A 13,655-nucleotide genomic window follows, 5' to 3' on the forward strand; every position below is an offset into this window, starting at 1 on the left:
CCCTGTTGGCAGATATTTGTTCTTGTTTTAAGCACAAATTCACTTCATTTTGATGATTTTTGTCCAGAGAAAACATGAATTCATAGTTTAATCAGTGTTATTTTAGTATCATTGTGATGCTATTATAGTTTATATTAATTTACTTTTTATTTGTATATTTTCTGTTTTCATGCAAATTATTGTTAAAGTTTTAGTAACTCATTTAGTAACTAATTTAATTTTGACAAGTTTTTTTTTTTTTTTTAAGTCTAAGTTTTTATTAATTATATATGTTTAGTTTCTGTTAAACCGGTTCTTAATTCATTTTGCTCCTCAAGTAAACTAATCTTGATTTAAGAATTGTTTAGATATTTGTAATGAAAAGCAAAACAAAAATAAGAAAGCCTGTGCGTTTCAACTCTTTTAGTCTGTGTTGCTGAACAACAGTTCAGGTTTGTGGAGCATGTTCATGATTTCATCATTAGATTTCAACAAGGAAAACATCCATACATCCTCTTCTACTCTGCATAAACATCATCCGGCGAGGAACGTTACCAAACTGCCATCATTTCATATTAGGAAAATAAAATGACCAGACACCAGAACGCTTCCCCTGGGCTGCTGTTGTGAAACACCAAATAAATCTCATTCCATTCTCGGTTTTCATCACAGCTTTTCCAAGTAAGGCTTGGACTGATTCAGCAAAAGTTCATTAAGGCTGGTGAGAAGAAGGCTAGATGAACTGTGTCCTGTTGGCTGCAGATGTTTGAGTTCAGACTGAAGCAGAGGTCAGAGCGTGACATTAGTGGGACACACAAGTCTGCTGCTCTTCTGTGAACTCAGACACTTTCAGTCGGCCCGCTTGAAGCTGTGGTGATACAATACAAACAGAGAGCAACACTGTAGAAATTAAATTGATCAAAAGTGACAGTAATTTCCGTTTCAAATAAATGGATTTTTTTAACTTTCTATTCATCAAACAATCCTGAAAAAAAGTATCACAGTTTCCATAAAAATATTAAACAGATTTCAACATTGATAATCATCTGAAATTAGCATCAAATCAGCATATTATAATGATTTCTGGAGGATCATGTGACACTGAAGACTGGAGTAATGATGCTGAAAATTCAGCTTTGATCAATGGAATAAATTACACTTTACTATATATTCACAAGGGAAAAACTTATTTTAAATTGTAATAATATTTCACAATTTTTACTGTATTTTTGATCAAATAAATGCGGCTTTGTTGAGAAGAAGAGATTTCTTTTAAAAACACTGAAAAGTCTTACCAACCCCAAACTATTAAAACCTGAGTTGTTTTTACCCAGGGTTTAATCCTGTGATTGGGTTATTTTAACCCGGCAGTTGGGTTATTTTAACCCGCCGGTTGGGTTATTTTAACCCGCCGGTTGGGTTATTTTAACCCGGCAGTTGGGTTATTTTAACCCGCCGGTTGGGTTATTTTAACCCAGCGATTGGGTTGTGATAACCAAGGTTTTAACCCAGCGATTGGGTTGTTTTACCCCAGATATTAACCCGTTGGTTGGGTTGTTTTAACCCAGCAAATAAGGTTGTTTTAACCCAGTAATTGGGTTGTTTTAACCCAGAGATTGGGTTGTTTTAACTCCGCTTTTAACCCAGGGATTGGGTTGTTTTACCCCAGGTTTTAACCCGTTGTTTGGGTTGTTTTAACCCAGTGATTGGGTTGTTTTAATCCAGCAATTGGGTTGTTTTAACCCGGCAGTTGGGTTATTTTAACCCAGCAATTGGGTTGTGTTAACCAAGGTTTTAACCCAGTGATTGGGTTGTTTTACCCCAGGTTTTAACCCATTGGTTGGATTAATTTAACCCAGTAATTGGGTTGTTTTAACTCAGGTTTTAACCCAGGGATTGGGTTGTTTTATTCCAGCAATTGGGCTGTTTTAACCCAGCAGTTGGGTTAAATGTTTGACCAACGTGCTGGATAGTTTTATTTAACTCTACTATTGTTTAAAAATGGCTATATGTCTGGCTTAAAATGAACCCAAAATATGTTGGAAATTAAAAATCAGACACATAATTACTAGAGGAAACAATAATTATCAAAAGGTGAACATTTATTAATAAGCAATTTAATAAATGTTTATTGTCTAATATAATAATTGATTAAACTTATGAATAAATGTTCATTTACATATTAATATTAATATATTAATAAATATTAATTTCCAACATATTTTAGGTTCATTTTAGGCAAAAAAAATACAGTAATTTTTAAACAATAGTTGAGCGAAACAATAGTTAGCAAACATTTAACCCAACTGCTGGGTTAAAAAAAAAACAATGGCTGGGATTATCCATTTTCAACCCAACTTTGTTGTTTTTAACCCAGGTTTTGTAGAGCCAATGTCTATGAAACGTGAAATTTATATTTTTGAAAAGCCGTATACGCAGAGATACAAGTCAAATTATGCAGCAAAGTTTGCGTCTGCTGTTTAAATTCAAGGTAGTTTATTTCCTCTGAAAATCTGACTGTTGACAAGTTTGACATCTTGTATGACAGAAACTGTGCATAATAAGTTAATCATGCTGTCTTTCTGAACAATCAGTATTGCTCTGGTGTCTTAATATAGGATGTAAAAATGTAGCCTTTAGTGTCAGCGAAGAACAGAATACATCGGTTTGGCATCGAGCATATGCAGAAACCGCGAACAAGCAGTCCATTTATCTTTATTTAGAGACCGCAACAATGCACTTCATCTTAATGAGCATGATGTCACCGAACAATGTTTGCAACCAGTATTTGATGTGGGTGGGTTTAAAGTGATTAGGCAGCTTGTTACAAGAAAGTCTCTGAGATGGATGAAGTGTGAGGAACAAAACACTGAAAAAAAAATCCCACTTAACAATAAGTCTGACAATCACACGTTTGGCCTCGAATGCCTGTTGTTGCATCACTGGCCTCTTTGGACATCCCTAAAATACATTTTCCAAGTCTCTCTCCAAGATTCATCTTAGAAGAGGTTTATAAAGCTCACTCTCTATTGTCTGATCTTATTTGCGGCGATGGCTTTCAGGAAATGATTTTGTGGGCCGAACATGTTTCATTCGGTGTTCCTTTCATTGCTGGCATGCCGATGCAGTATAGTTTTTTGGCTTAGATAATGACAATTTGGATAAAAAAAGACTAGTCAGAGGGGTAATAACCCTCAGGTTAAGACCTTGGGCAGAACTATGAGTGACACAATGAAGCAAGATGGGAGAATCAAAGGCCGTCCTTTAACCACCAAAATCTGGGCGTCAATGCCGCATAAAATTAAGCGTTTGAACTCAAGCCTGCATTAAGTGAAGGTTGTGAATTTGCGGTTGAATTTCTCAAGTGTGGATGGCTGTAGTTGAGTTTCACACTCTGTGTGGTTTCTAAGTGTGCTTTGTTGTTTGGATAATATGGTATGGGGTTTCCCAGCCAATGTGTTTAAAAAGGCCTTATTATGCCCTTTTGTTTTTGTGCTCTACTAGAACAGGTTTTCCTGCTTGAATGTTGATTATTTTCCTCGTATTCTCCATTGTTGCAGCTCTTCTCTTCCCAGTCTGTCAGTAACGCTCTGTTTAGTTCCTGTCTCCATGAAGCCCCTCCTTCTGAAAAGCACAATGTGCTCTGATTGGTCGGCTGGAGTGCTGTGATTGGTCAAGCGCTTCGAGCATGTTTGGGAAATGTCCCGCCCCTGAATGAGTTTGTTTAGCCCAAGTTTACTAAGTTTTACACGTGCACAAATCCTCAAATTATAAAAAACAGAGCGGAGACATGATGTAAATAAAAGATTCGTTGTGAAGTTGTCACTTTCATTGATAAAAACGGGAGTTTTCGCCCTCAACGAGTTTGCGCTGATTGACAGCTTCAGTGATTATAAAGGATGCACTCGCTGTCTGTGTAATTTCATTCACAATTTGAAGAAAAGGTTTTGTTTTTCATGAGACTTTGTGACCTTTCCTACAAATATATACTTCACACTTAGAAAAAAGTGACAAAAATAGACAAAGTACTAAAAGTGTTTGTTTTTCACCAAGTTTTACACATGGGGACAATCGTTGAAGGATGAACAAGGTACTTTAAAAGTCTGTCATTCTTATAACAGCCAATAACCGCCAGTTTCAACACACTACACAAAATGCTGGGTTAAAAACAACCCAAGTTGGGTTGAAAATGGACAATCCCAGAGTTTGGGTTGTTTTGACCCAGCAGTTGGGTTAAATGTTTACCCAACCTGCTGGGTAGTTTTATTGAACCCAACTATTGTTTAAAAATGACTATATGGCTGGCTTAAAATGAACTAAAAATAGTTTTTTTGGAGTGTACACTGGAGGCATTTCAGGGAGTTCAGAGAGACTATTTATGGTTTTTCATGCTCAAACTAAAGAAAGCTGAACATGTAAAAAAGCATAAAACCGATCCTAACTCTCACGAGTGGAAACGTGGGTCATGAGTGTAAAGGTACTCTGCATAAATCGCTCATGGATGTTTCTGGCTGTAAATTTTCTTGTTCAAGGCCTCCTTGTTTGAAAAGTCTTTCTCTCTGCTCCGTTTTTTCCCTGTCCTCCCTCTGTCTCAGGTTGTTTCTGAAGAGCCACAGCGGGACGGCGGGCAGGCAGAGCAGTCTGGCAATCCACGGCGCTGACTTCAGCACTAAAGACGTGGACAATGACAATTGCACATGCAAGTGTGCGCTGATGCTCAGCGGGGGTAAGGCAGAAACCTTCTCATTTAACCATCTATTGCAACCCTCTAGTCTTGTTTCTTGTTCCTTTTACAGTGATACATCACCCATTATTCTCAGGAAGAGGCTGACATTGCTTTAGTGCCGAATAAAAGCATTTCAATACAACTGGAGAAGTAAAATGCTGCGAATGATGGGAACATATAGAATTTCAGCAACTCTAATGGACAGTTTTTAACACTTCTATTAATGCAAAGTAATATAATTTTAGTGCAGGATTAACAGCATTACATTACTAAGCGCAACATATACTGTAATTTGTAATTGTTTAATAAAAGAGAAAAGCAAGTAAATTAAAGTGATCTGGTTGTTATATTCGTGGTGCTGCAAAGGTTTCTATTTACAACGTGATTTTTGCAGCGTTGAGTATTGTAATCAATCACATGTGTTTCTGTTGAACATGATGACCAATCAGAGAGAGGCGTGTAAGTGACCAGTTGCTCAGTAACACTGAATGAGTTTGTTTAGCCCAAGTTTACTAAGTTTTACACGCGCACAAATCCTCACATTATAAAAAACAGAGTGGAGACACGATGTAAATAAAAGATTCATTGTGAAGTTGTGGAGTTTTCGGGAGTTTTCGCCCTCAACGAGTTTGCGCTGATTGACAGCTTCAGTGATTATAAAGGATGCACTCGCTGTCTGTGTAATTTCATTCACAATTTGAAGAAAAGTTTTTGTTTTTCACAAGACTTTGTGACCTTTGCTACAAATATATACTTCACACTTACAAAAAGTGCCAAAATAGACACAAAATGACAAAAATAGATGACAAATTTCTTTATTTATTTTTTAAAAAGTGTTTGTTTTTCACCAAGTTTTACACATGGGGTCAATCGTTGAAGGATGAACAAAGTCTGTCAATCTTATAACAGTGGTCCATAATTGTGTTATGATCGAAGCTATACATGATTCATCTTTGGACGCAACACACACACACTTGTCGTCATGTCGAGGGAATAAGATTTGTTGAGGTCCTCAGAGTTTGCCATACCCTTTTGGTGAACTTCAGAAAGTGAGTCTGATAAAACAGTAATGACTCTAACAGAATCATTCAAGTGTTTTTGATTCACTACAAAGAATCAACTCATAAGAGTCATTAATTCAGTAATCAAAATGCACTTGTATGCTTTTGATTCATTAATAAGAACTGGTTCGTACGAGTCATTCGTTTGGGAATTGAAAGTTACACACTGAACTTGCTCATAAAAGTCATTTGTTCAATGCAACGTTTCGAACAAAATGCTGAGAAAATCACATTTTTGTCAAATACTTCTATCAGCTCCCTCTGGTTTACACTTTGCTTGTTTTTTGGATCCGGAGATGCTGTACTATTTCAGAAGATGCGTAACAGCGCCCCCTACCGCATAACAGTGGAAACACGGATTGCCGGAAAAACTTGTCAGTGGCAGGGAAAGAGTTAAGAGCCACTAATGGAACCGAGTGTCATGAATCTTTCAGTTAAAAAAATGATTCAAATAAACTACTTAAATAGCTACTATAGTGTTACTCTCTACATAGACTCGTGTCCCAGTGAGTATTAAAGCCTTGTGAAGTGTGCAGACAGTAGGATCCAGTCTAAACAGTCTGTGTACACCTCATGAACCACCTCATGCGTTCTTTTTGGCAGAAGAACTGCATAAAGCCTTGAGCACATAGTAATGAGGTCTTTGTGGTCTTCCACGTCCTGTGAGGAGTTTAGAAGAATGGTCTGAGCACCAAGTATCTGTATAGGACTCCCATCGTCTCTCCTAGAGGATGCAGACCACCGACAGCTTTTGCGTTTCATACAGGAAGCTCTTAGGTCTCAGAACACTGTGCATCATTTAATAAAGCAGGCACTGAGAGAGACCCTGTCCACTCGGATCTGCCGTCACCTTCTCCGTCCTTGGTGGCCAAATTCTAAATGGGGCCCTGACAGTGATTCATCTCTGAGATATTTAATATCAGGATGAGAATAAATATGAGCCTTACAGTAGGGTGACATGCATACATCTGCTGTATCTGCAAGGGGATTTGGGCAATGCAATTAATAAAAAAGAATAGTGTCGCGGTGAAAGATTTCAAATGAGTTTATAATGAAAAAACAGTGCGGAAATCGTCAGTCTCGAAGTAGAACCCTTCAAATTCTGTAGCGTAAGTGCTTTAATGAAAGACATATTGGTTCCAGCTCTGGTTTATATCATGAAATCAAACTTTTATCATTCTGTTGCCTCATTTCTTGTTATGCAGTGTGGTTAACAAGCCTATAAAACACGTACCCTAGAGACGACGAGGCACTCGCCCAGATACAGGCCTGAGATGAGAAGCATAGTAACAAGTACAATCAGCATCCAATCAGTTTACTGTGTCAGTGAGAGTTTTGACAAAGGGCAGCGATGTTGGCTCACGGACGGCTGTTAAAATGGCACAGATCTCTCTGGCATTCGAGCCTGTGAAGTGAAGCTCAAGTCCTTCATGTGGGCACATTTTGTGTGTACGTGTCTAATAGAATGAACAGGCCAGATTCTTCCTCAGTACTTTTGTCTTGTTTTCCTGCAGAAATATCTAAACATTCTTAAATAAAAATACATTTACTTGAGAAGCAAAATTACTTCTTTTCTGAAAATTGAGTTTGTGCTTTAAACTAGAACAAATATCTGTCAGTAGGGTCCGAAAAATAATCATTTTCCCATTTGGTTGTGAGTGCAGTGCGCTTGCAGAGAGACTCCGCCCACACGCTCTTCTGATTGGCTGTGATTTTGGATTGATTTGGTTGCGAGTGCAGTGCGCTTACAGAGAGACTCCGCCCACAAGCTCTTCTGATTGGCTGTGATTTTGGATTGATTTGGTTGCGAGTGCAGTGCGCTTACAGAGAGACTCCGCCCACAAGCTCTTCTGATTGGCTGTGATTTTGGATTGATTTGGTTGCGAGTCCAGTGCGCTTACAGAGAGACTCCGCCCACACGCTCTTCTGATTGGCTGTGATTTTAGATTGATTTGGTTGTGAGTGCAGTGCGCTTACAGAGAGACTCCGCCCACACGCTCTTCTGATTGGCTGTGATTTTGGATTGATTTGGTTGCGAGTGCAGTGCGCTTACAGAGAGACTCCGCCCACACGCTCTTCTGATTGGCTGTGATTTTGGATTGATTTGGTTGCGAGTGCAGTGCGCTTACAGAGAGACTCCGCCCACAAGCTCTTCTGATTGGCTGTGATTTTGGATTGATTTGGTTGCGAGTCCAGTGCGCTTACAGAGAGACTCCGCCCACACGCTCTTCTGATTGGCTGTGATTTTAGATTGATTTGGTTGCGAGTGCAGTGCGCTTACAGAGAGACTCCGCCCACAAGCTCTTCTGATTGGCTGTGATTTTGGATTGATTTGGTTGCGAATGGAGTGCGCTTACAGAGAGACTCCGCCCACACGCTCTTCTGATTGGCTGTGATTTTCGATTGATTTGGTTGCGAGTGCAGTGCGCTTACAGAGAGACTCCGCCCACAAGCTCTTCTGATTGGCTGTGATTTTGGATTGATTTGGTTGCGAATGGAGTGCGCTTACAGAGAGACTCCGCCCACACGCTCTTCTGATTGGCTGTGATTTTGGATTGATTTGGTTGCGAATGGAGTGCGCTTACAGAGAGACTCCGCCCACACGCTCTTCTTATTGGCTGTGATTTTAGATTGATTTGGTTGCGAGTGCAGTGCGCTTGAAGAGAGGCTCCGCCCACACGCTCTTCTTATTGGCTGTGATTTTAGATCGATTTGGTTGCGAATGGAGTGCGCTAACAGAGAGACTCCGCCCACACGCTCTTCTTATTGGCTGTGATTTTAGATTGATTTGGTTGCGAGTGCAGTGCGCTTACAGAGAGACTCCGCCCATACGCTCTTCTGATTGGCTGCTATTTTGGATTGATTTTGTTGCTTCTCATAGTCGTTTTTTTTTTTTTTTTTTCAGTGTATCGCATTGAGTTAGGCCTTAAGTAATTATAGCCTTAAAGTAATTAAAATTAATGAAAATTATTCACTTGTTATATGATTAATATCATATAGTATTGCATATGTTAGCTTCCTTTCAGGATATTGTGATACTGAATGTATGCACAGAAAAAATATTTTCTTACTCAATAATTTTGTCTTGTTTTTCACTAAAAATATCAAAATATTCTTAAATCAAGGTACATTTACTTGATTAGCTAATGACAAGTCTTGTTTCTGGATACGAACGATCAAAATTAAGTGAATTTATGCTGAAAACAAGAAAAATAATCTGCCAATGTGGTCAAGTTTATTTTTCTGACCTCATTGGCAGATATTTTTTCTTGTTTTAAGCACAAACCCACTTCATATCTTCAGTCTTTTTGCTTCTCCAGTAAATGTATCTTGATGTAAGAATGTTTAGATATTTGTACTGGAAAACAAGACAAAGACATTGCAGAACTGCATTAACAGTTGTAAATGTTTGTGTTTTAGGATGGTGGTACGATGCCTGCGGTCCATCCAACCTGAACGGTGTCTACTACAGACAAGGACAACACGTCGGAAAATTCAATGGAATCAAGTGGCACTATTTCAAAGGCCCGAGCTACTCTCTCCGATCCACGGTCATGATGATCCGACCGGTCGACTTCTCGTAGTCCAAAAACACTTTGGAGAGGTGTTATTTTTTCAGCCCATGACATTATCAAGTAACGCTGCTTGCCATGTGTATAAATGCAGCATTAATTTGAGATAACACTCCTGGAAACAGGAATCCTGTGAATACGAGGCCGTCCTGTCACCTTCGTGAAGAGATGGAAAGCTTCCTGGGAATTTAGGGCAGGAGATGACTTGGCTGGGCTTTTATTTTTAAATATCAGAGGTATGAATTCAAGTGCTATTCACTTGTCACTCAGGACCCGTGGACTGCTCATGCAGACACATCACCTTTGATGGAAGTGCGACTCCTAGCAATCGCCCTGCGCTCGTCCGGCTTTCCAGGCTCCAAGTGAAACTAAAGCAGCTTGAATGTCCTTCAGTATCATAAAAGGACCTATTAATGTCTAATACAAACGTGTTGCACAGTTATATTTGGGTTATGATACTTTGCTTCACATTTTTTATGCTCTTTTTTTATCCCAGTATATTATTACTTTTTTTATTTTGTACATTATATCTGTCAAAGTGAAGAAAACCATAGCATGCAGCATTAGAGGTGACTTACAGTGCTATTTACAAGGAATATTTTCAGCAAAGAATAGCACAACCGAAAAAAGTTATTCTTATGCAGTATTTTTTGTCTTGCTTTTCAAAAAAATAAAAAAGATTCTTAAATCAAGATACTTGAGAAGCAAAATGACTGTAAAAAACATGTAAATGAAGTGAGTTTGCACTTAAAACAAGACCAAATATCTGCCAGTGGATTAAAATGGAAAACAAGATTATTTTTCGTGATATTTGTTCCTGTTTTAAGCACAAACACACTTAATATTCATGATTTTTTTTCAGAAAAAGTCATTTTGTTTCTCCAGTAAATGCATCTTAATTTAAAAACGTGGAAAACACGTATTATTAATGGCTTTGAACTTCATAGCTTGGCATCAAATTTTGAATGCATGCCAAAGATCACAGCTATTAAAGATAATAACATAAAAATATTGATCTAATATTAATCGTCGTTACAACTGATGGAGTACAGCCAATGGCACATACGGTACTGGTGCAGTATAATACAAATAATACTGTTGTAATTCATTAATTTCATATTGTCTTATGCGAGTTTGTCATATTAAGAATGTTTTTTCAGTTTTGTACGTAGTTGCTCTTCTCAAAGCAGTGTTATAATTACCGACAAGCTTGGATGATCTTTTAAATTTATCCTTAAACCTAAGGTTTGCAGAAGTGTTTAATAATTGTGAATGACTGCATTATAGAAAGGAATGGAGTCAGATAAGTGCCTGACTTTGATTTGTATGTGAAGTTTATTTGTTGATCACACAGAACACGTTTTTAATTGCGCCACTTTTAACTGTTTTTGTACGTAAACAAGCGCTAGACTGGCGTCTTTGCTGCTTTTTGTTTTGCACTGAAACAGCAGCCGTTATTAACAAGCCATGCATGTGAAGTTAAAAGTTCAAGTTCTTTTCCATTCTCCCGTTTTTCATTTCACTTCGCTGCTTTTTAATCATTTCATATCTAGACGGATATATTTGACGTTACGCTTCGTCATTCTGCTTTGTCAGCGTTTTCCGCATGATCATCGTGTCTTCGAGTTAAAAAAATCAACTTTTAAATTTGTCCGACACCTTGCTTTGTGTTCTATAATGCTTCATCTCACGTGTTCTTGTGAACGGCCCATTAGGACTTTCAGTAGCAGTTTACAGTAAGGTTCCATTTGTTGAAATACATTAGTAAACATGAGCTTACAATGAAAAATAGTTGCATCTGTTAATTCTATTTAATTCACTTGAAATAACATGCAATGAACAGTTGTATTTTATTAACTAACATTAACAAAGATTAATGAAAGTTTATGTTAGTTAATGCATTAACTAATGGGACCTTTTTGTGAAGTGTTACCACACTTTTCACTTTACAAATGTACATAAATTGTGTTTTGGTTTGTGGGGGAAAAAAAATCATTATTTTGTAAATGTTCTGACTTTTTGAGCTGGCAGGATTGTAAAGAGATGATATTTTTAGCTTGCGTACTGCCATGTTCACAGAAGTCATTAGAAGTTCTACTCGCTTCTGTCTTTCATCAAAAAAGTCTGATAATGTTCTTCTGTGTCGCTGTATGTAAGGTTACTACTACTGTCTTCCATCAAATAACAACAGAGCATTTTACTGGAAACAGGTACTTTATTGTAAATCCATAAACTGTCTGGAAAGCTGCAGAATGGCATGTTTATCATCATCACACTCCAAATACTGTGTTCGAAATTGCTTTTCAGAGGAAAGCACTGCTTTGCTTTTATTTTTTATTAGTTCAGAACCATCAGTGTGTTCTGAATGATCAAAGATGTAGCTGAAGTAACAATAACGGTAAGGACTTTTTTAAAAACTCATTTAAATTTCATTTGCCATGTTATTTAAACACCTCGACCTTTGTAACAATGTTCATGATGTTAGTTCAAATAATAAAAGAAACTGATGCCTCAAGCTTAGCTGAACGAGCCATTATTTGCATGCCAAAATACATTTCTTGCTTAGTATTTTTGTCTTGCTTTTTATTACAAAATATCTACAAAATAAAAAAAAGAAAAAACTCAAAAATACATTTACTTGAGAAGCAAAATGAAAAAAATGTTAAGTCTTGTTTTTAGAAAAAAAAAATCATCAAAATTAAGAAACTTTGTGCTTAATAGTACATAATAAAAGCACCATTAAAATGCTTAATTCATTAAAATAAAAACAAATATCTGTCAGTGGAGTCAGAAAAATATGGAAGCTCGTTTCTGCCACTGAATAAAAAATAAAAAAGGTAATTGCGACATTTTATCTCACAGTTCTGACTTTTTTCACGCAATTGCTTTATATATAACGTCAGAATTGCGAGATATAAAGTCAGGATTGCGAGATATAAAGTCAGAATTGTGAGATATAAATTCAGGATTGCAAGTTAAAGTCAGAATTGCGAGATATAAAGTCAGATATGTGAGATATAAATTCAGGATTGTGAGATATAAAGTCAGAATTGTGAGATATAAATTCAGGATTGCAAGTTAAAGTCAGAATTGTGAGATATAAAGTCAGAATTGAGTGATATAAAGTCAGAATTGCGAGATATAAAGTCAGAATTGTGAGATATAAATTCAGGATTGCAAGTTAAAGTCAGAATTGTGAGATATAAAGTCAGAATTGAGTGATATAAAGTCAGAATTGCGAGATATAAAGTCGGAATTGCGAGATATAAAGTCAGAATTGTGAGATATAAAGTCAGAATTGTGAGATATAAAGTCAGAATTGCGAGATATAAAGTCAGAATTGCGAGATATAAAGTCAGAATTGTGAGATATAAAGTCAGAATTGTGAGATATAAAGTCAGAATTGCGAGATATAAAGTCGGAATTGCGAGATATAAAGTCAGAATTGTGAGTTATAAAGTCAGAATTGCAAGTTAAATTCAGAATTACGTGATATAAAGTCAGAATTGCATTTTATAAAGTCAGAATTGTGAGATATAAAGTCAGAATTGAGTGATATAAAGTCAGAATTGTGAGATATAAAGTCAGAATTGTGAGATATAAAGTCAGAATTGTGAGATATAAAGTCAGAATTGCGAGATATAAAGTCGGAATTGCGAGATATAAAGTCAGAATTGTGAGTTATAAAGTCAGAATTGCAAGTTAAATTCAGAATTACGTGATATAAAGTCAGAATTGCATTTTATAAAGTCAGAATTGCGAGATATAAAGAAAGAATTGTGAGTTATAAAGTCAGAATTGAGTGATATAAAGTCAGAATTGCGAGATATAAAGTCAGAATTGCGAGATATAAAGTCAGAATTGAGTGATATAAAGTCAGAATTGTGAGATATAAAGTCAGAATTGAGTGATATAAAGTCAGAATTGTGAGATATAAAGTCAGAATTGTGAGATATAAAGTCAGAATTGAGTGATATAAAGTCAGAATTGCGAGATATAAAGTCGGAATTGCGAGATATAAAGTCAGAATTGTGAGATATAAAGTCAGAATTGTGAGATATAAAGTCAGAATTGCGAGATATAAAGTCAGAATTGCGAGATATAAAGTCAGAATTGAGTGATATAAAGTCAGAATTGTGAGATATAAAGTCAGAATTGTGAGATATAAAGTCAGAATTGAGTGATATAAAGTCAGAATTGCGAGATATAAAGTCGGAATTGCGAGATATAAAGTCAGAATTGTGAGATATAAAGTCAGAATTGTGAGATATAAAGTCAGAATTGTGAGATATAAAGTCAGAATTGCGAGATATAAAG

The 13,655-nt window shown here is 36.7% G+C and overlaps 1 protein-coding gene across 2 annotated transcripts in view; it reads left to right on the forward strand.

The window, feature by feature from the left end:
- Positions 1 to 11,846, forward strand: part of angpt1 (angiopoietin 1) — an 84,656-nt gene extending 72,810 nt beyond the window's left edge. For both annotated transcript variants that reach the window (XM_067411662.1, XM_067411664.1), the window contains exons 8-9: positions 4,575 to 4,705; positions 9,187 to 11,846. In XM_067411662.1, the coding sequence (XP_067267763.1) occupies positions 4,575 to 4,705; positions 9,187 to 9,350 (295 nt within the window). In that variant the 3' untranslated portion in view covers positions 9,351 to 11,846. The remainder of the gene's footprint in view (positions 1 to 4,574; positions 4,706 to 9,186) is intronic.
- The last annotated feature ends 1,809 nt before the right edge of the window (positions 11,847 to 13,655 follow it).

Source organism: Chanodichthys erythropterus, chromosome 15 (genome assembly GCF_024489055.1).
Source record: "Chanodichthys erythropterus isolate Z2021 chromosome 15, ASM2448905v1, whole genome shotgun sequence".
Taxonomy (NCBI): domain Eukaryota; kingdom Metazoa; phylum Chordata; class Actinopteri; order Cypriniformes; family Xenocyprididae; genus Chanodichthys; species Chanodichthys erythropterus.